The sequence below is a fragment of the Geotrypetes seraphini genome, chromosome 11 (assembly GCF_902459505.1).
Source record: "Geotrypetes seraphini chromosome 11, aGeoSer1.1, whole genome shotgun sequence".
In the NCBI taxonomy this organism is placed as follows: domain Eukaryota; kingdom Metazoa; phylum Chordata; class Amphibia; order Gymnophiona; family Dermophiidae; genus Geotrypetes; species Geotrypetes seraphini.
In genome coordinates this window covers 53,689,701-53,715,149 of record NC_047094.1, presented here as the reverse complement: position 1 = coordinate 53,715,149, position 25,449 = coordinate 53,689,701, and the positions used below count along the sequence as shown (strand labels likewise).

General features: G+C 43.3%; 1 protein-coding gene across 10 annotated transcripts in view; it reads left to right on the top strand.

The window, feature by feature from the left end:
- The window catches only part of LOC117369236 (ankyrin repeat and fibronectin type-III domain-containing protein 1-like), a 1,092,487-nt gene that overhangs the window by 307,795 nt on the left and 759,243 nt on the right, over nt 1-25,449 (top strand). For all 10 annotated transcript variants that reach the window (XR_004541103.1, XM_033963493.1, XM_033963485.1 and 7 more), the window contains one exon: nt 4,228-4,418. Coding sequence is in view for 9 of the 10 variants with exons in the window: in XM_033963493.1 (XP_033819384.1) it covers nt 4,228-4,418 (191 nt within the window). In the remaining variant the exon portion in view is untranslated. The remainder of the gene's footprint in view (nt 1-4,227; nt 4,419-25,449) is intronic.

Genomic DNA, 25,449 nt, shown 5'->3' with positions numbered 1-25,449 from the left:
TTTTTTTTTTTTTATTCTTTATTAATTTTGCAATCAAATACAAACATGCAAACAAAAATATACTCAAGTAATACAATAATCAGCACTTACATTCCAACAAATAATGATATAAAGTACATTCCCCCCCCCCCTCCCTGGATGTGTGTGAGGATCAATTAGGAATCAAAGGTTTATTTGTTCAATCAGTTTTTACAAATCACGCTACTGGATCCCAAGTCTCTTTAAGGGCTCCTTTTATGAAGCCGCGTTAACGGCTTTATCGCACGTACCTTTTTAGCGCGTGCTAACCCCTGCGCTAGCCGAAAAACTACCGCCTGCTCAAGAGGAGGCGGTAGTGGCTAGCGTGGCCGGCAAATTAGCGCGCGCTATTACGTGTGTCAAACCGCTAACGCAGCTTCGTAAAAGGATCCCTACATTTTTTATAATAACCCAATTGTTCAGAGTTTATTCTCTCATATCTATAAAATTGACAGAGGGTTTCCCACCAAAAGTTGAAGTTCAGTCTGTCCCAATATTTTGTGATTAACTGCATAGCTACCACTTGCCAGTACTCTTGAATAGCTTTGTGCGAAACAGGGCCGTTGTCAAGACTGGCTGATGAAAGTTTGTTTGTGAATGATTGATTCTCTCCTGTTATTGTGGATTATTTTGTTCCAGAAGTACTTCTTTGTTTAAGAAGATTATGCTGCACCTTTTTATGGATTTTACTATGAACATTTGTTTTGTGGAGTTTTTGGAGAGACCAATGACTGTGCTCAGTCCCATTTTGCATGACTTTGTTATGCTGAAATATGTAGGTGTATTTATTCTCAGGTCTCTTTTTCTCCACTTTTTTGTAGTGTTGCGGTTGTCTTATCATAGGGTCTATACTGTTTAAATATTTTATTGTGTTTGATTTTCTTGCTTATATACAGTATAAGTAAGAAAATCAAACACAACAAAATATTTAAACAGTACAGACCACTATGATAAGACTACTATTTAAAACCATAAACAGTAGTGCTGCCCGATTCAGGAAAAAAAATTTAGATTCGATTCAGCCTATTGAATCGAGTTTCGATTCGATTTGATTTGATTTTCCTGCCCAGTTGGGTGTTTTTTCCAAACATCCTGGTGAGTTTATTTTACATCCTCTTCACCCCCTTTACCCTCTCCTACTCACACTGGTCCTATGGTGTAAACAAAATAAACAAACAAAAAATACTTTTCCTCTCTCTGTTAAATCCTAGCTCACGTTCGCGGTCCAACACCAGCTCTGGAAGGATACACATTTCAAATCTGACATATTGTAATCACAAAACAGAAAATAAAATTACTTTTCTATACTTCATTGTAGTTCACCCCATGTCCTTTTGTACTATGTTTGTCTGTTTTTGTCTTTGTTATTTTGTTGATATGTATCCCCCGATTTTATAATATTATGTACAATCATTTAGAATTAAGATAGGCGATATCACATTATCATTAAACTTGAAACTTGATTAGTGCACAGCTGTCTTTTGAAATTACCATGTAAGCATAGGGTTACTATATTTTCCTCGGCGAAATCCCGGATGCCTTGGCCCCGCCCCTTTCTGACCCAGCCCCGCTCCGTTCCACCTTTGGCCCGCCCCATTCTGCCTCAAGCCCCACCTCATTCCACTTTTGGCACAGCCCCGTCCTGTCCCCAAGTCCCACCCCTGAAAGCCTCGTCTCAATATTCCTGACCTCCGGGCTGTGTCCGGGAGTCTCCGAGCATGCGCAGATGCATATGACATCATCCGTGCATGTTCAGAAGCCCTCCACACATGGCCAGAGCTTTCCAAAACCTGGACAACTGCTAGGTTTTGGACAGGCCATCCAGGCACCTGAACAGTCCTCTGAAAAGAGAACATGTCCATGTTTTCCTGGTTTTCTGGTAACGCTATGTAAGCACTTACCACCACCCATTTTTTTTTAGGTGGTAATGGCTCATACATTATCCCTATGCTAACTAGTTAGTGCACAGTAATGTAACTGCAGTAACTGGTTAGCAAAGGAATGCTCACTCTCCACCTCTGACATGACCCCAGTACCACCCATCTTGTCCCCGTCTATATATCTGCACTTGGCCCCTTGGCTATATGGTAGGCTGGATTGCAGAAAAACATTAACTTTCTATCTAGGTTACCTCAGTGTTATAACATAACATAACATTGTGCTTATTGACCGCATAACCAGAAGTTCAGCGCGGTTTAGAAAAAGTTATAAAAGTAAACAAGTTACATGAAATAAGATGATTCATTAAACAGTCAAATATTTAGAAAAAAGATAGGTCTTCAATTGTTTTCTAAAATGGCCATAGGAATGGGTAGTAAGCAACAATATTCGGAATTCGTTGTCATGAATAATAATAATAATAACAGTTTATATACCGCAATACTGTTAAGTTCTATGCAGTTTACAATAGATTAAGTGAGGTACAAATTGACTGAATTTAAGAGGGGGGAAGAGAAGAGTTAATAGGACCGGAAATACGTTGTTGAGGAGAAAGAGATTAATAGGACAGAGGAATTACTATGGAGGAGAAAGAAGATGAGTGGGTCAGTTATCATGAAGAGCTGCCTGAGATGCTTATTATGAAACTGCTTAATACGTATCAAATATCACATTAGGGCCCTCTTTATTAAGCTGCGGTAGAGGTTTCTACTGTGACCCAGAGTGCTAAATGCTCCGATACTCATAGAATTCCTATGAGCGTCAGAGCAGCGTTGGAGCATTTAGTGCTCCAGGCCGCGGTAGAAAAGGAGTAGTAAAGGGGGATATTATCTCTTATTTGAATTTTAGTGCTGTTAAATGTATATATTTTTGATACTGTTTCATGGTAGTCCTATTTTTAAGTTTCAGTTTGCTATTTTCAGGTTTACCTCATTTATTGTATTTATGTTTGTTTGGTCATTATTACTATTGTTATGTTGTTAACAAAATTGTAAATTTTATGTTAAACTGTACCGGTTGTACACCACCTTGGGTGAATCTCTTCATAAAAAAAAACCAGTTAATAAACCCCAGCAAATAAATAAATGTCTCAGTTTTAAAATATAACATTGAGTTTTACAATATTTTAAGGTCCACCGTCCACTTTACACAGAATGTCGAGGTTGGAACTGATACAAAACACCTTTCATAGACACAAAAATACTTTGCTTTATTATTTGCCTCATACCAATCAAAGAATATAGCCGTGGCATCAGTCTGTTTTCCCAAGGCCTGCCTCTGCCTATGTCTAGGGAAAACTTGAGAATTCCCCTTTCTCCCTTTGGGACCTCTCTAGAATGAATCTAGCCTGGGGCAGAAGTATCCCTCTTTGCTTTGAGTTCTGCCCCTGTGACTCAGCACTGAACCCCAAATTTCATGGTATTTTGTGGCATGTAGTCCATTCTCATTCTGATTAGCGTCCCTTGCTGCCTGGGGGTATAATATTTGCATGGGGGAGGGAAAATACCTTAATCTGCCACAGTGGTGTATATTGTAAAATACCTATAAGAGCATGCAGGAGTGCATGCGTATTTTGCCAGCACACATAGAGCAGCCATTTTAGAAATATCCATGTGGAAAATACAAACGATATAATCCTAGCAGTTTCCACATGAAAGTGGCTCACCTTCCATGTGCAGCTGTCTGGTTGTACAAACCTCTAGGTGCAAGCCTGCAATTTTTATCTTTCTTCATTTTGGAGGTGGAAAAAAAAAATAATTGGAGACAGTGGTGAATTACTTTCAATCCTATGTGTAAAGCCCTGAACAAAACAATCACTTTTTAAAAATTTGTGCATGCCTTTGAGCTGGTGTAAAAATCCTACAGGGAAACTATTTCCCATAGTCATATTTTCTTTGTAAACTAAAGAGTACACATGTAGATTTTTGTCCACCTTAAGGCATTTCAAAACCACATACCCAGTCATGCCGTCTTGAAATCTCTGTATACTCTTAGTGTGGATCTCCATGCATACATACTGGCTTTCTGAAATTGCTATTTACATGTGTAAGCAATCTACACATGCAAATGCTGCTATTTATACATGGGCTTGCTCCTAAAATAGCTCCCTTTGCCTGGAAGTCTGTTGATATTTGAGCTTGCACTTCATATAGGTAGTTTGTTTCCTGATTCCACCCGAGTTAGTCCTTGTAACAGAGCAGCTCCAGGTGATTTTGACTTTATTCCTCACTGTTGTATTATTAAAACTGTAATATTCTTTTTCTGTTAAAGATCATTGGACAGGAAACTGCAGAGGCCTGCCCTTGGAAAGTCACGGACCCTCCCCAGCATCCCTCAGTCCCCTATCCTGACCAGGGTCCCCCACTTGGAGACAAAGATGCATCAGGAGGATGTACCAGGTCAGCAGCGACGGCATCTTATTTCTTCCAACTCCTTGATAGGCTGCACTGTCCCATCGGCAGGTGAGATTACAGGAAATTCAGTGGGAACATGCTGAATTTCTACTTTAAAGTCCTCAACCTTTTTTCTTTCTGCTGTATCAATAGTATATCTCATACGAGGCATTACTAGTGGTGTGCTACAGGAATCTGTCTTCAGTTTGGTTCTTTTTAGTTTTTTTTTTTTCTTTAACTGCTCTTTATTTTTAAATTGTTATTAGTGCTATTGTGGAAGGAATATTGGGAAAGGTTTGCATTTATGTGAATGATACCAATATCTGAAACAGGCTAGATATCCTGGAAGGTGTGGAGAGATGAGGAGGGATCTAGTGAAGACTGAGTAATCTAGAGCAGAGCTTCTCAACTGTTACACTCTAGATCAGGCCTTCTCTACCCAGTTCTCGGACACATCAAGTCTCATTGGATTTTAAAGATATCCACCATGAATATACATGAGATATATTGGCATACACTTCCTCCTTGGTATGCAAATCTATCCCTGAAGACTGGATTGAGAAAGCCTGATGTATGAGGGGCCACTGAAAAACCAACAAAGCAGGGGCAGTCTCCATTGAGAGCTATATACTTAATCCACTGATTTTTCCAATTTTTTCATTTAGTCAGAAAAATATGGAACAAAAAAAGTAGAAAATCACTCGACTAAGGGGCTCATAATCGAAACAAAATATGTCTAAAAACCACCCACGTTGGCACTTATATGATCTAAAAGATAGGTCGTCCAAGTGCCGATAATAGAAACGGGGTTTTAGACATATCCAGAGCAGTGGCGTACTAAGGGGGGGGGCGGGAGGGGCGGTCCGCTCCGGGTGCCAGCCATGAGGGGGTGTTCCCAGCCTTGCCGTTCATTCCCCCCCACCCCCGAAGGACCGCTCGCCTCACTGACCTTCCTGCACCACCTGTGAAGCAGCCCACAGCAGGATCGCGACTTCAGCGATACCTGAGCTGCTTGGGCGCTGCTTCCTGCGCCGCAGTCCCGCCCCTCCTCTGACGTCAGAGGAGGGGCGGGAACGCGGCGCAGGAAGCAGCGCCTAAGCAGCGCAGAGATCGCTGACATCGGGATCCTGCTGCGGCTGCTTCATAGGTGGTGCAGGAAGGTCAGTGGGGCGAGCGGTCCTTCGGGGGTGGTGGTGGGGGGACTGAACGGCAAGGCCGGGAGCATAGGTAGTGCTGCTTCATAGTGGTGCGGGGAGGCCAGGGGCGAGCGGTCCTTCGGGGTGGGGCGGGCGGGCAGGCAGGCAGGCTTTCAAGGAGGAGGGGGGTGACAGACAGGCAGGAAGGCCTTCAAGGGGGACAGGCCTTCAAGGGGGGGACAGGCCTTTGGGGGTGTGTGCAGACCTTCAAGGGGGAGGGACAGGCCTTCAAGGGGGGGCAGGCAGGCCTTCAAGGGGGGGACAGGTCTACAAGGGGGTGGGACAAGCCTACAAGGGGGTGGGACAGGCCTTCAAGGGGGGAACAGGCCTTGGGGGGGTGCAGGCCTTCGGGGGGGGGTGCAGGCCTTCAAGGGGGGGACAGGCCTTCAAGGGGGGGACAGGCCTACAAGGGGGGTCAGGCCTACAAGGGGGTGGGACAGGCCTTCAAGGGGGGTGCAGGCCTTCGGGGGGGTTCAGGCCTTCGGGGGGGGTGCAGACCTTCAAGGGGGTGCAGGCCTTCAAGGGGGGACAGGCCTTCAGGGGGGTGCAGGCCTTCGGGGGGGTGCAGACCTTCAAGGGGGGGGACAGGCCTACAAGGGGGGGACAGGAAGGCAGGCCTACAAGGGGGGGGACAGGCCTACAAGGGGGGAGGACAGGCCTTCGGGGGGGTGCAGACCTTCGGGGGGGGTGCAGACCTTCAAGGGGGGGGACAGGCCTTCAAGGGGGGGACAGGCAGACAGGCTTACAAGGGGGGGACAGGCCTTCAAGGGGGGACAGGCAGACCTTTAAGGGGGGACAGGCCTTTGGGGGGGACCCTGGTTTAGAAGTACACGGAGGGAAGGGGGTGTTCAAAGAGCATTGCATATGCCAAACTTTGGGGGGGAGGAAGAAATAATGGGTCTGAAAATAGAGGAGAGGGAGAGAGATGATGGACCATGGGATTTAGGGAGGGAAGGAACAGAAAGGGAGAGAAATTGGACACAAGGGATGGTGTGGAGGAGGGATAGAGATACTGGATAGGAGGGTAATTGGGAAAAGAAAGGGAGAGATGGTGGACTCGGGTGGTGGGGAAGGAGGGAGAGATGCCGGATGAAAGGGTAGTTAAGAAAAGGTGGATCTGTGGAGGGAGATGAAAAAAAGGAAAGATACCAGACTTCCTGGGGAGGGAAGGGAAATGGAAAGGGAGGACAGAGTTGGCAGATGGATGGTTAGCATGCAGAAAGAAGAAAGAAGGAGACCCCAAGTTATCAGAAGAAAACCAGAGCCTTGGACCAACAAGATTTGAAATATAACCAGACAACAAAAGGTAGAAAAATTAATTTTATTTTCTGTTTTATGATTATAATATGTCAGATTTGAAATGTGTATCCTGCCAGAGCTGGTGTTGGACTGCAAACGTGAGCTAGGATTTAACAGAGAGAGGAAAAGTCCTTTTGAGCGCCAGTGTGATTAGGAGAAGCCAAAGGGGGTGAAAAAGCTATAAAACCCACCAGGAGTTTTGAAAAAAATCACCCAACTGGGCAGGAAAATCGAATTGAAAAACCAATTCAATAGGCTGAATCGAATCAAAATTTTTTTTCCTGAATCTGGCAGCATTAGTTTGCGCTACTGTCTTAGACTTTAGGACCTGGGATTGGGGAGAGATGGCATCCTCAGTACTTTATAATGCAAGTGAAACGAGGATTTGGTCAGACTTTTGAAGGGTCTGCAGAAAAAAAATATTGTATAGGCCGGGGACATGAGACAGCAGGAAATGGGAACTTTTCTTCCTTCTATTTTTGTGAATGGAAAGGCTGAGGATGTCAGAGAGTTCAGTTAAAATATGTGCTTTATAAGAAAATATAATAATGTGTTTTATAAAGTTTATAGCATAGCTGGCCTACCCAGTGAGGTGTTCCTAGTGGTGGTGGTGGCAGCGTGTCAATGTGTTGAGAGGAAGAGGTGGTCTGGGAAATTCTGCTGTGCAAACTCCGGGCCCATTTCCACCCCCCAGTTAGTCCACTCCACTCAACTGGTTCACACACTGAGTGGGTCTTTGGGTGTTGTTTTGGGATCTCTTCCAGTGGTTTATCAGTATCTCCTTCTGGTCCAAGGAAGGAAACTTTGTTATCCTTAGCATTGACCTACAGAATATGTTTGTAACAGCGCTGCTTGTGTGGCATTAGGCTATGTAGTGATCGAAATAAAAAAACAGACCTTTGCACATTTTTGCACTATATGGTGGGTGTATGAGGAGATTCACATTTCCTGCACAGCTAAGTCCATGTGAAGTTACCTTGTGCTGTATTTGACATCTAGCAAGGTCTCTGTTTGAAAGGAAAGATCTAAACTTAAAAATGAAGTGGCCAGAAGTTATGGTAAAAGCAGATAGTGTAGCTGGTTTTAAGAAAGATTTGGACAAATTCCTGGAGGAAAAGTCCATAATCTGTTATTAAGACATGGGGGAATTGTCTGCTTGCCCTGGATCGGTAGCATGGAATGTTGCTACTCTTTGGGTTTTGACCAGGTATTAGTGTCCTGGATTGGCTACCATGAGAATGGGCTACTGGGCATGATGGACCATTGGTCTGACCCAGTTAGGCTATTCTTATGTTATGTTCTCATCTGTAGGGGCCTTTGTTTTCACTTCTTATTTTAATGTATTTTTTTTCTGGGAACTTATCAGTGTTTTTTATAATGGGAACAAAAATGGAAGAGAATTAATGTGTGTGGGATGAAGGGGTAACTAATTTCTTCAGCTAAATAATTCAATCCACCTCAACCAGACATAGGAGAACTCACGCACCATTCACACACCCTCCAACCAAAAACGTCAAAAGAAAAAAACAGTTCGACAACCTCCTAGCCAATCGAGCTGCAACACTCGACCCCCAACTCTACAACCTATTGACCTCGACCACAGACTACAAAACCAACAAAAAAGAAATAAAAACCCTTCTATTCAAAAAACACATAAAACCGAACTAACACAATCAGAAGTGTCCCAAGCATCACCTGCAACTACTCCATATGTACTTCTGATGTCATGACAATTCAGACATAATTTATGTTATGTTATGTTTGGAATATAAGAAAATTTTCACTGCCTGTTTCTATTCTGACCATTTATTCAGTTTCATGGTCATTACAAAAAAATATTTTTTTACATGGGGGGGGGGGTGTCAAAAAATGATGGGCCCCGGGTGCCACATACCCTAGGTACGCCACTGATCCAGAGACTTTATAGGCCTCTGAATTCTGCTTTGCGCCCAGAGCAGAAAGGGATGTTTTTGGAGGAGTGGTTAGACTAGACCAGTGGTCTCAAACTCGAACCCTTAGTGGGGGCCACATTTTGGATTTGTAGTACTTGGAGGGCTGCAGAAAAAAATAGTTAATGTCTTATTAAAGAAATGACAACTTTGCATGAGGTAAAACTCTTTATAGTTTATAAATCTTTCCTTTAACAGTTAAAGGCAAGATTTATAAACTATAAAGAGTTTTACTTTATGTAAAATTATCATTAACTATTTTTTCTGCGGCCCTCCAAGTACCCTATTTTTTCTGCAGCCCTCACATTTAAAGTTTAATATCTTTCCTTTCTCAAAACTGACATAATTCAATCACTATATTGAAAATAAAATCATTTTCCCTACCTTTGTTGTCTGGTGACTTTATTTTTCTGTGCATTTAACTATGTTTCCAGGATCTTCTTGTCCTTTGACTGTTTTTCTCTCCATCTTCATTTTCTGCCTTGCATCCATCTTTGGCATTAACTGCTTTCTTTTCAAAATCTACGTTTCCAAGTCTTACCTTCCCTTCTGTTTCTCTCTTCTTCTGTCCCTATTTCCATGGTCTGACATCTCTTTCTTTCCTTTCTCTCCCCTCCTTCCTTCCTTCCTTTCCCCTGGTCTGGCATCTGTCCCCTTTCCTCCCCCAACTTTTTATTTCTTTCACCCTGCCCCCTTCTTTCTTTCTCTCTCTCTCCGTGCCCCCTTTCTTTCTGTCTTTCTCTCTCCATGCCCCTTTCTGTCTGTGTCCCGTCTCCCTTCTTTCTTTCTGTCTCCCTGTCCCCCCTTTCTTTCTTTACTTCTCCCTGCCCTCCCCCAAGCCACTACCATTGGGGAACAGGCCGCGCCGAGGTCTTAACTCTCCCTGCTTATCTTCCCCAGCGCGGGGCCGACCAATTCTCGCCACCCAACGTCAATTCTAACGTCGGGGAGGGACTTCCGGGCCAGCCAGGCAGCGATTGGCTGGCCCGGAACTTTCTCCCCGACGTTAGAATTGACGTCGAGTGGCGAGAATTGGTCGGCTCCAAGCTGGGGAAGATAAACAGGGATAGTTAAACCTCGGCGCGGCCTGTGCCCCGATGGTAGTGGTTTGGGGGAGGACAGGGAGAAGTAAGACCTCGGGCGCTGGCCTGTTTCCCGATTGCGGTGGCTTGGGGGAGGGCAGTTGGAAGGGAAGTAGATTGGAGACCCCTGCTTTAGTCGAGGACAGATTGCGGGCTGCAAAATAGTCCCTGGAGAGCTGCATGCGGCCCGCAGGCTGCGTGTTTGAGACTGCTGGACTAGACTCATCACTTAGGGGCCCTTTTACAAAGCAGCAGTATGCACTAATGCATGTTTACCACAGCAAAAACTGGCTTACCAAGGGGTGCACTTAGGTGTCCTGTGTAAAATAGGGGATGTGCACACACTACTCATGCATTAAAAAATGCAAATTTTTTTTTAGCAGTGCGGAAGGTCTGGAAAGGAGAGTTGACATTTTTTACCAATCAATTAGCACATGGGCAGGGTTAGCATGGGAGTCTCTACCACCTACAACATAGGTTCTGGTAGGGGCTCATGTGTTAATGGTATTTCACATGTTTCTTTTTAGTCACAGCTCACTATGCAACCTTATTTATAATATCTCACAAGTGGTTAATTATGGAAAGATATTTTCACACCTCTTTAAGTCAGTTTCACTTCACTAAATTTGATATTTGAAATGTCTACATTGCATTAAATAAGAACATAAGAATAGCCTTACTGGGTCAGACCAATGGTCCATCAAGCCCAGTAGCCCATTCTCACAGTGGCCAATCCAGGTCACTAGTACCTGGCCAAAACCCAAAGAGTAGCAACATTCCATGCTACTGATCCAGGGCAAGCAGTGGCTTGCCCCATATCTTTCTCAATAACAGAGGGGAAAAGAGAACCATAAAGTTCAATCAACTGCTACTTCTGCATGGTGGACCCGTTCCAAATGTCAAACTGGCAAGCATGCATCTGCAATCACATATCCAGAAAGGAAAATGGTGACGGAGTTCAAAGAAGCTTGGGATGAACACAGAGGATCTAGAATCAGAAAATAATATTAAATATTGAACTAAGGCCAGTACTGGGCAGACTTGCACAGTCTGTGTCTGTCTGTATATGGCCGTTTGGGAGAGGATGGGCTGGGGAGGGCTTCAATGACTGGGAGGGTGTAGATGGGCTGGAGTCGGTTTTGACGGAGATTTCGGCAGTTAGAACCCAAGCACAGTACCAGGTAGAGCTTTGGATTCTTGCCCAGAAATAGCTAAGAAGGAAAAATTTTAAAAATTTAAATTGACTCAAGTTGGGCAGACTGGATGGACTATTCGGGTCTTTATCTGCTGTCATCTACTATGTTCCTTTATCTATCACCCCGGTGCCACATTGCCCTGAGCTCCCCATACCCATTCTCCCAGAGAATGAGTAGCTAGCTGTCTTGAGAAGAGAGCAGCAAGTCAGAGAGTGAGGGAGACTTTGTAGATCTAGTTTACCCTACTTGCCCTGGATCACTAGCAGGGAATGTTGCTACTCTTTCAGTTTTTGCCAGGTACTAGTGACCTGGATTGGCCCCCAAGAGGATAGGCTACTGGGCTTGATAGACCATTGGTTCTTATGTTCTAATGGTTTACTCTCTTCACGTTGTGCCACACAAATTTTTTTTGTTTATATGTCTCATACTATACTTAGCATTTTGAAATAATTGTCATTCTGTGGTCGGGCACGCTACATGTTCCTCACATTGCACTTTGCAGTTGATATTTTTCTCTCCTTCTCACCATTATGCATTCACAGTATCTGTAGCACAGTGATTTGGTTTACTGGGCAATCTCAGCTGATCAATATTTTTTTATGGCTCTATACCTTTTTTTGCACACTCTGTTTCATTTCATGTATTTGCTTCCAGTAGTAGAATATAGGATTCCTTTTACTAAACCGCAGAAGAGATTTTTACCAGGAGCCAGCAAGATATGTACTCCAACCCTCATTTGATTCCTATGAGCATCAAAGCATTTACCTCATCGGCCCGTGGTAGCAATCTCTACCGCAGCTTTGTAAAAGCCAGCATTAACTAGGTTACTTTATACATCATAATATATATTTTTTTATTGTATTTACATTTTTGATAGTCATATCTATATTCTGATATATTGTATTTGTTTTATGCTTTATGTTTGTACAGACCCCTGACACAGGCCTATTACGACGAAACATGGCCCATGTCGGGACTTTAAATAAACTCCATTGGTGGTTTGTTTGTTTTTAGCTTAAGTTCTATAGCACACAGCTGCAAAAAGGGCATTAACATGGGAGGGGCATGGGTATGTGAGGGGCGTTCCAGCTATTCCTACACACACTTTATAGAATAATTGCAGATTTGTGCTAGTACTCTATAATAGATTTAGGCCCAGATTCTCGAATTGGCACTGCTATCGATGGCCACCTTAAAAGGGCCCCGGGTGTCATATATGCTAGGTACGCCACTGACTGCAAGTACCATGGACTGCTCAAAGAACAAATCAATCAGTATTAGAGATCAAACCTAAGCTTTTGTTTGAAGCTCACATGACAAGACTTAGATTTCCATACTTTGGACTCATCGTGTGAAGAAAAAGATCATTAGAGAAAGACATCAGGCTTGACAAGTTTGAAAGTCAATGTAAAAGAGGAAGACTGCAGTGGAATGAATTAATACAATAACAACAGTTATAGATGCCACTCTATCAACAATATCTGCCTAACTGAAGACCAAACACAATTCACTATGAGTCAACATTAACTTGACAGTTAATAACAAATGTTTAGGATTAACTTTATGCATACCCTGGACACAAAGGCAGCTCTTTTCCATGTTAATTAGGGAGACAGTTGCTAAGTTTTCCATGGTTGATGTAGTTCTGTACTCAGGGTGGTGCTGTGTTCTTCTTTGGTCACTGGTCTGAATGGGAAATTCCACATGGATATGAGGACTGGGAGATAGCAGGATAGAGATACATGTAAACAGAACTGTGAATACAGGAGGTCAAGGCACTTATTCCTTGTTCTAGTGATTATTACTCTGCTAACACATTCTGTAGCACAGAGAGAGATTTCACACACTTCAGCAACTTGCCTTGGGATGATTGTGTTCATTCCTCTCTGCTCAGCTTCATCATTCTGATTTTTTATTCTCTAAACCGTGAGAGATGGTCTATCCCTATGCGTGAGAAGACATTCCCGGTTTTTAACCCTGTGGGTTGTCTGTCCCGTTGCATCTCTAACCCTTTCTGCTACACGTTTTCTATAAACTCGCATGCACTATTTTCTATATGCTCAGAGGGGCATAATAAAAAAACCCACGTCTACGTCCTTTTTTGGCCTAAGGCGCTAGACGTCCAAAGTAGGCAGCAGGGAAATTTCCATTCTCAACGAAAACGTCCAAAATGTGTGTGGGGTTTTTTGGGGGTTTTTTTTTTTTAAAGAAAGGCCTACCTGTACGTTCAGGCGTTTAATCGCCTAGACCACCACTACGTCTAACTTTAAGCCCAATTCCCGGAAAAAAATTTGCCCAAGTCCCAAACGCCCAAAACAAGATCTTTTAAGCATGGGAGGGACCAGTCCTTTGCCTAAAACCACGATTTTCTAACCAGTGTCTGTCATAAGAGCGGGTTAGAGAATCGTGGAACTGACCTCTCCCCCTCCGCAACGATCAAGGCAGGAGGGATACCCAATCTCTCCTACCCGCAGCTTTCGCGACTCCCCCTGCAATGATCGCAGCAGGATGGATGCCCAGTCCCCCCTGCCCGCACCTGCCGTGACCCCCCCAATGATTGCGGCAGGAGAGATGCCCCATCTCTCCTGCCAGACACCCCCCAAACCCCCAAAAGTTCACTGGCAGGAGAAATACACATTCTCTCCTGCCAACACCCCCTATCCCCCTGAAAGTTCACTGGCAGGAGGGATGCCCAGTCCTTCCTGCCGGCCACCTCTCCACCCCCCCAAAAAGGAGGGGGCCCGGAACCACCCGAAGTGCACTCTGGGCACACAGCAGCAGTGACAGGGCCTAAGCTGCTTTTAGATATGTCTAAAACCTGTTTTGATTATTGGCACTTGGACGACCTGTCTTTTTGACCATCCAAGTGCTGATTTAGGCGGGTTTTTAGACGTATTTTCATTTCGATTATGAGCCCCTCAGCGTACAAAGTTGCATGCACAAGATACAGAATAACATCAGTTATGCATGTAATTTAATTTAATTAGATACTAAATGGCATTAACAACCAATTATTGGTTATAATTGGTGTTAACTAACAATTATGCATGTAACTGCCCTTAGTCATGATTCTAGAAACTCAGCATGCCAAATCCATAACATGCAACTGTGAGGGGGTGTAGATCTGGGAGTGGCATGACTGAGTCAGGGGCATGCCTGGCACTTATGTGCACATGTTATAGAATATTAGCAGTTCTGTGCCTAATTGACAACAGTGAAGTACAAATATTTATGCAAGCCATTGAGTTAGTATAAGTGCTTGCATCTAAAGTCAGTTGCATAACTGTGGACTTATGCTAGTATTGTTGATATAGAATTTGTGCTCAGCAAGCAGCATCCTGGTGCCTGAGGTGTTTGAGCCAATCAGGGCCTTAGGCCCCTTCCTGAGCATCACATGATGCACCAAGGAGGGAAGGCCCATGCTTCCCTCCTCCTTCCAATGCTAAAAGGTACCGGGGGAAGGGGGGTTCAGGGGAGCATCCGGTGGCAGGAGGGAGTGGGCATCCCTCCTGCCTTTTTTTCAGGGGGAAAGGGGGAGGGTAGGGAACATTTGGGAGGGCACCTGATACGGGAGTGGGCCTTCCCATTATCGCTGCCATGGGAGGGGGGGAGTCACATTGGCAGGAGGGAGTGGGCATCCCTCCTACCTTTATTGGGGGGGGAAGGGGTGGATAGGGAATGGTTCCCATATCGCTGCTATGTCTGTGGTATGAAGTGTGTATTTGTCATAGGATAACTATGACCTCAGGTCTTCACTGTTTCCTCTTCAGTCACCTGGGGGTCCTCAAAAGGAACTTCAGAAAACTGCCACCATGGATCAGAAAACTGCCACCACAGAAAATTGCCACCACTGTAGCTCTCACTCCTTCACTTAAGCCACTTTGGGAATGGATCCTAACAGTGCACAAAAAATAGCACCATCATGGTTATTTTTATTTTGAGAGGGGAGGGGGGTGGACTGCAAAGAAGGACCTCTGCAGCACCAACTTTCTCATACTCCATGCATCTCAGCTGATGAGCCCTGATCTTCCTATCACCCTGCTGAATTCTCCTCCCAGTTCCTAGCTGAGCATAGGTTTATTTGCACAAGTGGATGGACACACAGACAGAGGGACGTATGTCCATCTGAGCAAAATGTGCTTAAAAATCACACTCATAGCCTATAATAGGATTGCAACAGGGACCCTCCAAAGATATTCCATCTGAATCTGGAATAAATATTTCTCTTATTATTCAGCCAGTGTCAGGCTGCGAGGTGAGTGTCCAACGTCAGCAGTCAGACTGGATATTCAATACTGGGCTCATATCTAGTGAATGACATTGACTATTGTTCTCTAATTTACTTTATAGGATACTAGTATAACCGGGTATATATGCACACATGCAGTTAGGCACAAACACTTATCCAAATGCTGGAGATATGCATATAATTTATCATATTCTATATGTTCTGTGAATGTGAATCCTAGACTGCACCTATGTGTATGGACATGTATACAACAGCACCAATTTCCAAATAGAATTTCAGTTTCAGAACAGGCGAACCGGGAACCACATGCTCTGCAGGCTGAGATGTACAGCAGGACAGCATCAGTTTTGCTGCAGCCTCCACTCAGTCCAGACTCTTGTTTGAACATGCGATGCCTTCTTTTGATTTTCTTGGTGTTTTTGTTTTTAAAAAAAATAAATTATTACTAAATACCATGAGGCTAAAGAGGGATAGCGATACCAGCAAAGTGAAAAGAAAAATTGTTAGAACAATGATAAAGCTGAAAAAAGAAATCATATCCAAACACAAAAATGTCTCCGATCTTGCTATGCAGTTCGGTATGGCAAAATCAACAATCTGTACTATACTCAAAAATAAAAAGGAGATCAAGGAAGCTGATGTTGCAAAAGGAGTGAAAGATCTTTCTTACTAAACAAAGATCACAGACTTTTGAAGAAGTGTAAAATTTTTTTGCTGATTTGGATAAATGAAAGCTGGTGATAGTGTTTCTGAGGCTATAATTTGTGAAAAAGCAAAGCAATTACATGATGACCTGTTAAATAAAAACCCTGGCATGAGTGCTGATACTGATGTGTTCAAAGCTAGTTCACGAAATCTAAGAGGAGAAGTGGCATATGTAGTGTGGTTAGGCATAGGGAGGCTACGAGTTTGAATCAAGAAACTACTGAGAAATAGATGCAAGAATTTAGTGACTATGTAAAGGCTGAGGGTTTTCTTCCCAGTAATTGTTCAACTGTGATGAAACTGGCCTATTTTGGCAAAAATTGCCAAGGAGGACCTACATCACTCAGGAGGAAAAAGTATTACGAGAAAACCAGCCAATGGACAGGCTGATTCTTTTGCTATGTGGAAACGCATGTGGGGACTTCAAGGTCAAGCCATGGCTTGCGTACCACTCTGAGAATCTCAGGGTGTTTAAGAAAAATAATGTGATGAAAAGTAAATTGTCTGTTATGTGGAGAACTAATAGTGAGGCTTGGGTATCCAAGCCATGCTTTTTTGAGTGAATCCATGAAGTCTTTGCCCCAAGTGTGAGATACCTTTAAGAAAAAAATGAATCAATAAAATGCCTTCTTGTGATGGACAATGCTCCTGCTCATTCTCCAGATTTGGAGGTCGAGTTGGTGGAGGTATCACAGTGAAGTTCCTGCCCTCTAACATGACAGTACTGTTTCAAAGGTGTTTTGAAGTGACCTCTAACACAAAATTAACAAGCAGAGAATTTTGGAAAAATCACTTCAACATCCTCCATTGCTTTACTATCATTGACAAAGTCTGGGGGCAAGTGACTTACAGGACCATGAACTAGACCTTGAGGAAATTATAGCCAGACTGTGTGAAGCATTGAGGACTTTGAGGCTAAGTCTGTTGCTGTTGTTGATATTGTGTCTCTGGGCAAAAGCATGGGCTTGGAAGTTGACAATGATGATGTGGAAGACCACAGGAATGACTCACCATTCAAGAACTGGAACATTTTCAGAAGGAGAAGCAAAAAACGGTGATGGAGGAAATGGCTTCAGAGACAGAGGAAGGAAGGGAAAATGTTCCTAGTTCTTTGATCAACGTAATGTGCATGAAATGCGATGAGATACAAAGTTTTGTGGAACGATATCACCCTGACAAACCTGTAGCAAACCACATCATAAACCTTTTCAATGACAATGCCATGACTCACTTCAGGTAGGTGTTGTTAGGTGCCAGAGGGCGGCTTAACTTAGGTGTCACTAGGCGTCACACTGATATCTGCATGCAACCTTAATTTGTAATAAAAAATATTTTTTAATTAGTCTATAATGGTATGGCCATGCCATTGAACGAATTAAGAAACAACTGAATTGAGTGCAAAATTTAGTTAGGTATTGCTAGGCGTCCACGAATAGGGTGTCTAGGAGGGCCTAACCTAGGAACAGAATCAGGCACAAAGCATATACAGTATAATCTCGTTATAACGGACTTCAAGGGATCTGGAAAAACAGTCTGTTATATCCAGAGTTGCATTTTTAAAAAAACTTTATTTAGGTCAACTTGAAACAACGTACAATCGATAAACAACAGTCACTGCACAAGCATATCAGCAACATCAATAACAAAACTCAGCAAAACATTGGTATGGCATGAAATGATTGCAAGACCAGAACACTAAAAGATGTTCTAAAGCAGCATGTCATACTGTACTGGAAAGAAAAATACTCTGTCATTTTCTTCTGGGCTGCATTTTGATACTATATCACTGGCACACCACGCGCCTTGTAGGCGGAGCCTGCATGTAAGAACATAAGAAGTTGCCGCCACTGGGTCAGACCAGAGGTCCATCGCGCCCAGCGGTCCACTCCTGCGGCGGCCCATCAGATCCATGACCTGTGAAGTGGTTTCTGACTATTCCTATAACCTACCTCTACTTCTATCTGTACCACTCAATCCCCTTATCTTTTAGGAACCTATCTAGACCCTCCTTGAACCCCTGTAGCGTGCTCTGGCCTATCACAGCCTCCGGGAGCGCGTTCCATGTGTCCACCACCCTCTGAGTGAAAAAGAACTTCCTAGCATTTGTTCTAAACCTGTCCTTTTTCAATTTCTCCGAGTGCCCCCTTGTACTTGTGGCTCCCCACAGTCTGAAGAATTTGTCCCTGTCTACCTTCTCTATGCCCTTCTTGATTTTGAAGGTTTCTATCATGTCTCCTCTAAGTCTCTGCTTTTCCAGGGAGAATAGCCCCACCATTTCCAATCTGTCAGCGTATGAGAAGTTTTCCATACCTTTTATCAGTTTTGTCGCTCTTCTCTGGACTCCCTCCAGTACCGCCATGTCCTTCTTGAGGTACGGCGACCAGTACTGGAGACAGTACTCCAGATGTGGGTGCACCATTGCCCGATACAGCGGCAAAATGACTTCCTTCGTCCTGGTCGTGATACCTTTTTTGATGATACCCAACATTCTGTTCGCTTTCTTTGAGGCTGTCGCACACTGTGCTGATGCTTTCAATGTTGTGTCCACCATCACCCCCAGGTCTCTTTCAAGGTTGCTCACCCCTAGCAATGATCCCCCCATTTTATAGTTGAACATCGGGTTCTTTTTCCCTACATGCATGACCTTGCATTTCTCAGTGTTAAAACTCATTTGCCATTTTCTTACCCAGTCTTCCAATCTCGTTAAGTCCCTTTGCAGGTCTTCACAGTCTTCCGTGGTTCTAACCCTGCTGTAGAGTTTGGTGTCGTCCGCAAATTTAATAACCTCACAGTTCGTCCCTGCCTCCAAGTCGTTAATAAATATATTGAACAGGAGCGGTCCCAGCACCGACCCCTGTGGGACTCCACTCGTGACCCATTGCCATTCTGAGTAATGGCCCTTTACTCCAACCCTTTGTTTCCTGCCTGCCAGCCAGTGTTTGATCCATCGGTGGATATCCCCTTGCACCCCGTGGTTCCACAGCTTCTTAAGCAACCGTTCGTGGGGTACCTTGTCGAAGGCTTTTTGGAAGTCAAGGTAAATGATGTCTATGGATTCCCCTTTATCCATCTGGCTGTTTATTCCCTCAAAGAAGTACAGCAAGTTCGTGAGGCATGATCTTCCCTTGCAGAAGCCGTGCTGGCTTGCCTTCAGCTGCCCATTGTTTTCTATGTGATCGCTGATGGTGTCCTTAATCAGTGCTTCCATCATCTTTCCAGGAACCGAGGTCCGTTATGGTTGAACAAAACTACAGCTAAGTGCGGCTTTGGGACCAAATTGGTTGTCCGTTATATCTGAAAGTCCGTTATATGGGAGTCTGCTATATGCGATGATTTTCTGTATGTTTATAAAGGCGCACGGCCGGGACCAGCGGCAAGGTTCCGTTATAATGAGATTTTACTGTTTTATAGATGCTTTTATAAGTTGTCAAGACAACTGTTGTATAAAACAGCGTATAAAAGAAAGGAATGAATGTAATGGCCATGCATGCACACAATTACACCTACCTCAGAGCATGATGTGCAATTTGGCATTGTTATAGGGGGTTTTTTGGGGGGGAAAGGGAAGGGAGTTATGTTGGAATGGTCATGAGTGCAGAGTATAATTATCAAAATCATGAGAAGAGAGAAGACAAGGTTTAAGGTTTACCTAGGTTGTCCAACACCCTTGCATCAGCCCTGTAATACTGTAGCCCTCTGATTCTATAACTTGATGCCATTTACATGCAGAGTACCCACGCAGGTTACAGAATATTAGCATTTACAAGCATGATTCTTACAGTTACTTTCATAAGTCCAAGTTGGGGGCTATGTGGTATTCTCTAATTTTAGTTCAGGGGAGTATTCACAGGGGGAGGTGCATGGGTGGGTAATAAGCATGTCCATACATAATACTGTAAGTCATGCACTAAAGTGTGGCATTGATCACACCCATTTACATTTGCTATTGACATGGATTAAGTGGGTGTGTTTAAGTGTATGCATGTAGAGGCTAATTTACACTAGTGTTATATAATTGACTCTTGGCGCCCAGTTGTAATAGAAGTAGCACTCAGTGTGCTGTATCTGTGTTCCAAAATTGTCCTGGAACAGTAGAGGAATTTGCTGGTCAGGATTGTGATGCATTTGAAGGGCAACCAAAACTAGGGTTCTCGGTTTCAGCTGAAACCGAATCTGCAGCCAAAATTTGCTGCTCAGTTTCAGTTGAAACTGAAGCTAAAATTGAAAACATTGCCCTCCCATCGCTTGTCCCATCATTGTCCCATCATTGAGCTCACATTTAGGAGCCCTTTGTGACAGGAGTGATTCCAAATTGCCCCTGCCCATGCTACTTCCACAGTCAATAGCTGCCACAACTTCCTGTGGCAGCCATTTTAAGAAGAACCAGCATAGGCAGGAGCCATCCCCAGTCTCTTTTGCCTATGCCGGCTTCAGCCTCAAAATGTCTGCTATGACTTCCTATGGTAGTTTCATGAGGCTGCCGTGGGAAATCATAATAGTCATTTTGACTGTGGAACCATCATGGGCAGGAACAAATGGAGATCCTGATAGGATATTCACCCACAGTAACTAGAGTAGGGAGGGAGTGAAGTTATAGAGGCATGTTTCAACTGAGCTATCCTTTTACCCAGAAGAGAGTAAGGAGAGCATATTGTGAGGTGCCTTCTCCAATCTGTAAGCTGCTTGATCTGTTCCACTTTATGTATGCTGCAAATTACCCTCTCAGTTCTGATGCTTTACCATGGCATTTCCCCCTTCTCTTTCAGAGCAATGTTATCATTTAGCTGTACTCTCAGTTCAGGGCTGGATTGATGTGTTTATCTGGAGAATAATCGCTTTCAAAACACAAGCTCCTGCCTCAGAAGAACTGACATTTTGGAGCAAGGAGCAGTGACAGCTTATTTAACATTTTTTCCAGGAAGTTACTGTACCTCTTTCTTTATATCACTCCTATCCTTTGAAAAATGCTCCCAGTCTTTGCCTTTGGGATTTGGTAACATGAGTGCTGAACGTGTTTTGTTCCAGACTGAAGGAGGTTTAATATTTCCTCATGAATTGTTATGCCAGTGATATGGAAACCTGGCTTGTATGATCATCTATGGGCACCAGCACTGCATTCCTTTATTCCTCATCTCACACACAGCCAGCAACCAGAAACCCTTTTTCAGGTCATGGAGAAAAATGAACTGTGGGGGTCTGGGCATGAAAATCTCTGAAATGAATCATTTTAAAGCAACAGTTCTAGCAACAAGAAGTAAAATTATTCAACTTGGTAGTGAAAAGAAAATCCTGAAGTTTTTTGTTTGATTTGCAATTAGAAATAAACATTTAGGCCCATAGTCTCTAAACATCGCCTTAACTTAGGCCACTGTAGGCTTGGCTAACACCGGAAGTGGTGTTAGGCACTGTAAAGTGCCTATGTAGGCGCTATACAAGTCAAATGTAGGTGTTGGAAATGTAGGCCTTGAAAACCTTGGCCTACATTTTTGGTGCCTACCTTTGCCATATATGTGCTGTCCTCCGAAGGGCAGGCTTGCCCCTTCCCGGTGCATTGTGGGATGTACCAGGGAGGGGCCTAGGGCCTGATTGGCCCAGGTGCCTAAGGTCCCGCCCATAGGTCTCATCCTATGAGTGAGACCTAAGGCACATGGGCCAACCAAATTTTCTAAGGCACCCACCGACAATGGCTTCATTTGGAGAATCCAGGCCTTACTGTATACTTGGTTTACAGCCCTTCTTATTTAGGTAGTACCCAATGTGAATTGCATGGATCATAAGATACATGGAAAGGACTAACTACTAGAAATAATGGGGTCGATATTCAAAGCAATTTAACCTGCCAGAAACAGCTCCTGGCTGGTTAAGTTGCCTATGCAGGGCTCACCGGTTAGTAAAATTATTTTGGGGACATTCCAGGGGTGCAGTTGGCACTTGGCTAGGTAAGTGCCAATATTCAGCATTTAACCAGCCAGGTTAACTACATAAATAGGACCACATAAAAGTCAGTTCTATCTTTATGCAATCACCTATGGCTGGTTAAGTGCTGAATATCATACTTAACTGGCTATTTGCTAGCTGGTTCTGTAAACCTGGAAACTCAGTGCTGGTGCCCAGCCATGGCTCAACATTGAATTTCTGGGCTGATCAGTATCTTCTGAATATCAGGCCCAATGTTTTTGAAAATGAGGAATGATTAATTTTTTTATCTACTTATTTATTTAAAACATATTAAAGATCACTCAACCAGGCAGTCTTCCTTTGTGTGGCTTACAGGACCAGATTCAATAAACAGTGCCAGGAAAAATCAGCATTCTGAGACAAGGAGTTATGTGCCCAAATTTGGTTGTGAGGACGTACACCAGCTGAAATCTGGTGTAAATCCTGGAACACAAGTTGGGTGCAGATCCCCGAAATTCTGTAACAGTGTGCCTACATTTTGTGAATCCCCCTGACCCATCTATACCCCTCTCATGGCCAAGCCTCCTTTAATGTTGCACACGAAATTAATCTCACAGAGTCAGATCTGTGTGCACATCTAAATTAATGCAATTAATATCAATAATTGCTTGTTTAACAGACCAAAATTGATTGTTAATGGCGCATTATTTAATTTATATGCACAGATCTCAGGAACAAAAAAAATAACCTCTGAAAAATATTGACACACAAATTTTTTTTATCACTTGGTATCATACACAAATTTTGATGGAGTGCTTTGTTGATTTTTGCACTGCTAAGAGTGTGGTGAAATAGTCCTAGTGTTGCTTTTGGTTAAGTGGGAAATGACCAATATTTGCATGTTACCATGTTATAGTAACATAAATATTTAATTATATCCACTCAGACAGAGATTCAGCTTGTTTGAAAATGTTTTTTTTTTTTTAAATCATGGGCTAGTACTATGGCTACAATATGTATACAGTACAGTACTCCCCTGAAATTCATGGGGGTTCCGTTCCAGGAACCCCCGCGAATTTGAAAAAAAACTGCAAATATGGTTTTTCACCTGTCAAAAGGCAGGGGAGGCAGGAGAGGACAGCTGGAGAGGCAGGAGAGGGCAGCTGGAGCGCTGGCGGGTGAAGAAAATCACTCACGATCTGCTCCGACTGCCTCTTCCTGTAGTAAAGTCGGGCTGCACCAATCAGGAGCTCCTCCCTTGGCTATTTTGCATGGGGTTTTACTAATTTGCATGGGTGGATCGGAGCGGCGATTGATTGGGCAGCAGTTTAGTAAATTGGGTCAGGGTCGGGGAACAATCGCAAAACTGGTTTTGCGATTGTCGGTACAGGATCAGAAGGTTTAGTGAATCTAGCCCTTAGATGTGAGAAGATTGACACTTCATAGCTTGTTTAGAGCACCAAAAAGCTGTCTTATAAGAACAGTCCAATAGCTGAAATGTAGTGGCTCAAGTTGCATGCCACAAAAATTGTAAAAGAAAGAAAGATGAGAATAATGGTGAAATAGTTTTAGAGTTTTCATTTGCAACAAAGATTTGTAGGTTTTTTGTGACAGAATCATTTATTTTGTTTATACAGCTATATACTTATCGGGTACCAAATGAACAGTACAATTTTGCAGTTCAGCTTGACTAATTCTAGCTCACATGTATGAAGGGCTAGGTTATGTGTCCTGACTGAATGAAAGTACTTTTGTATGTTTGGTGTTTTTTTTTATTTTTTTTTGCTACAGCCCCCTTATTTGTGAAGTTCTTTTCCTTTAGATTTGAGAGATGAATTACATTATAGAAGATTTAATAAGTTGCTAAAAAAACTTGGTTGTTCTGTAAATATATTTTATGTACTTAAGCCCAAATTCTATAAATGGCACATAAAGTTATGCGCATACATCAGTGCACTTAGGTGATGTATGCTCATAACTTAATTAAATAAAAGGACTAATTGGTGGCAATAGTTGTCAATTCACACCTTTTAATTGATGTTAATTGGAGTTAATTGAAAGTTGCACCTACAACTTAGGCCTAGATTCACTAACCTTCCGATGGACGATCCGAGGCAGGCCGACCGATTCACCAACCCCCTGCATGCAAATGGGGGCGATGCATGCGCAGACCATCTACTTTGCCTGTAGATGGTCTGCGCAAGCATTTACAGTCCGTGCTTTTTTTTTTTTTTTTTAACTTGCGAGCCTGTGGTTTTAACCCATAGGTTTAAAGTGGGTTAAAACCATGGGCTCGTGCTGCAGGGAAGGGGAGGCAGAACAGGAGAGTATAGAGGCAGCAAAAGGCAGGAGAATCGGGGCTGAGAGCAGGGTTTTTGTACAAGTGACTTGTCCTCAGCAGTCACTTGTGTTTGGATCGGCCAGCCCAGTCGGTGTGCCTGCTTTTTGTTAGGGAATCGTGGCCCTTCCTACTTTGCTTGCCATTTCCCCCCCATTTGCATGCACGGATCGGAATCAGATCGGCACCGAGGTTAGTGAATCAGGTCGGATCGCAAAGGGGTCGGTTTACTTAGTGAATCTAGCTCTTAGTAGGCACATAGCATAAAGTATTATGCACCTTGTCTAAAGAGCATAACTAAAAGTGAATGTGGTTAGGGATGGATCATGAGCGTGTTTTAGAATTATGTGCAGGTTTTTTACTTATACGCTGATATGTGCACAACTTAAGACAGAGGCATTTAGGCCAAGAAAGCCCTGGCATAAATAGGGTGCATCTAAAAGTTGGGACATCTAGGGCTCCTTTTACAAAGGTGTGCTAGCGTTTTTAACGCACGCACCGGGTTAGCGCATGCTATAGCGCGTGCTAGCTGAAAATCTACCGCCTGCTCAAAAGGAAGCGGTAGCGGCTAGCGTGTGCGGTAATTTAGAGTGCGCTATTCCACGCATTAAGGCTCTAGCGTGGCTTTGTAAAAGGAGCCCCTAGTGATGCATAGCAGCACCTAGGTGGCATTAACATGGTTTTATGCACCGCACACAACTTTTATAGAATCGTGCTTAGCACCACACTAGTTGCCATCAATTTTTTAGGTGATATATTTCTTTTTGGAATTATGTAATGTTTAAGTTTTCTAATCTTACCCCCCCCCCTCCCTCCCTTTTTTCAAAGCTGTGTTAGCAGCTGCTGTGCGGCAAAAGCCCCAAAGCCTTTTAAATCCCTATGGGCTTCAGGGCAGTTACCACAGCGGCCTGTGCTATCAGGCTTTGTAAAAGAGGGGGCTATTTAGGTACATTTGTAAACCATCCTGAACTTTTTGTTTAGTGACGGTATAAAAAAAATTATAGTATTGATAATTTATGTGTAATATAATTTATTTATTTATTTATTTAACACATTTGTATACCGCTTAAAATCTAGGCAGCTTCCAGTATCAAAAACATTCATAAAATTCCATAAAATTAACAAAAATAGACAACATTCATTATCTGCATATCTATAAATTCCATAAACATGAACAACATTCGCTAT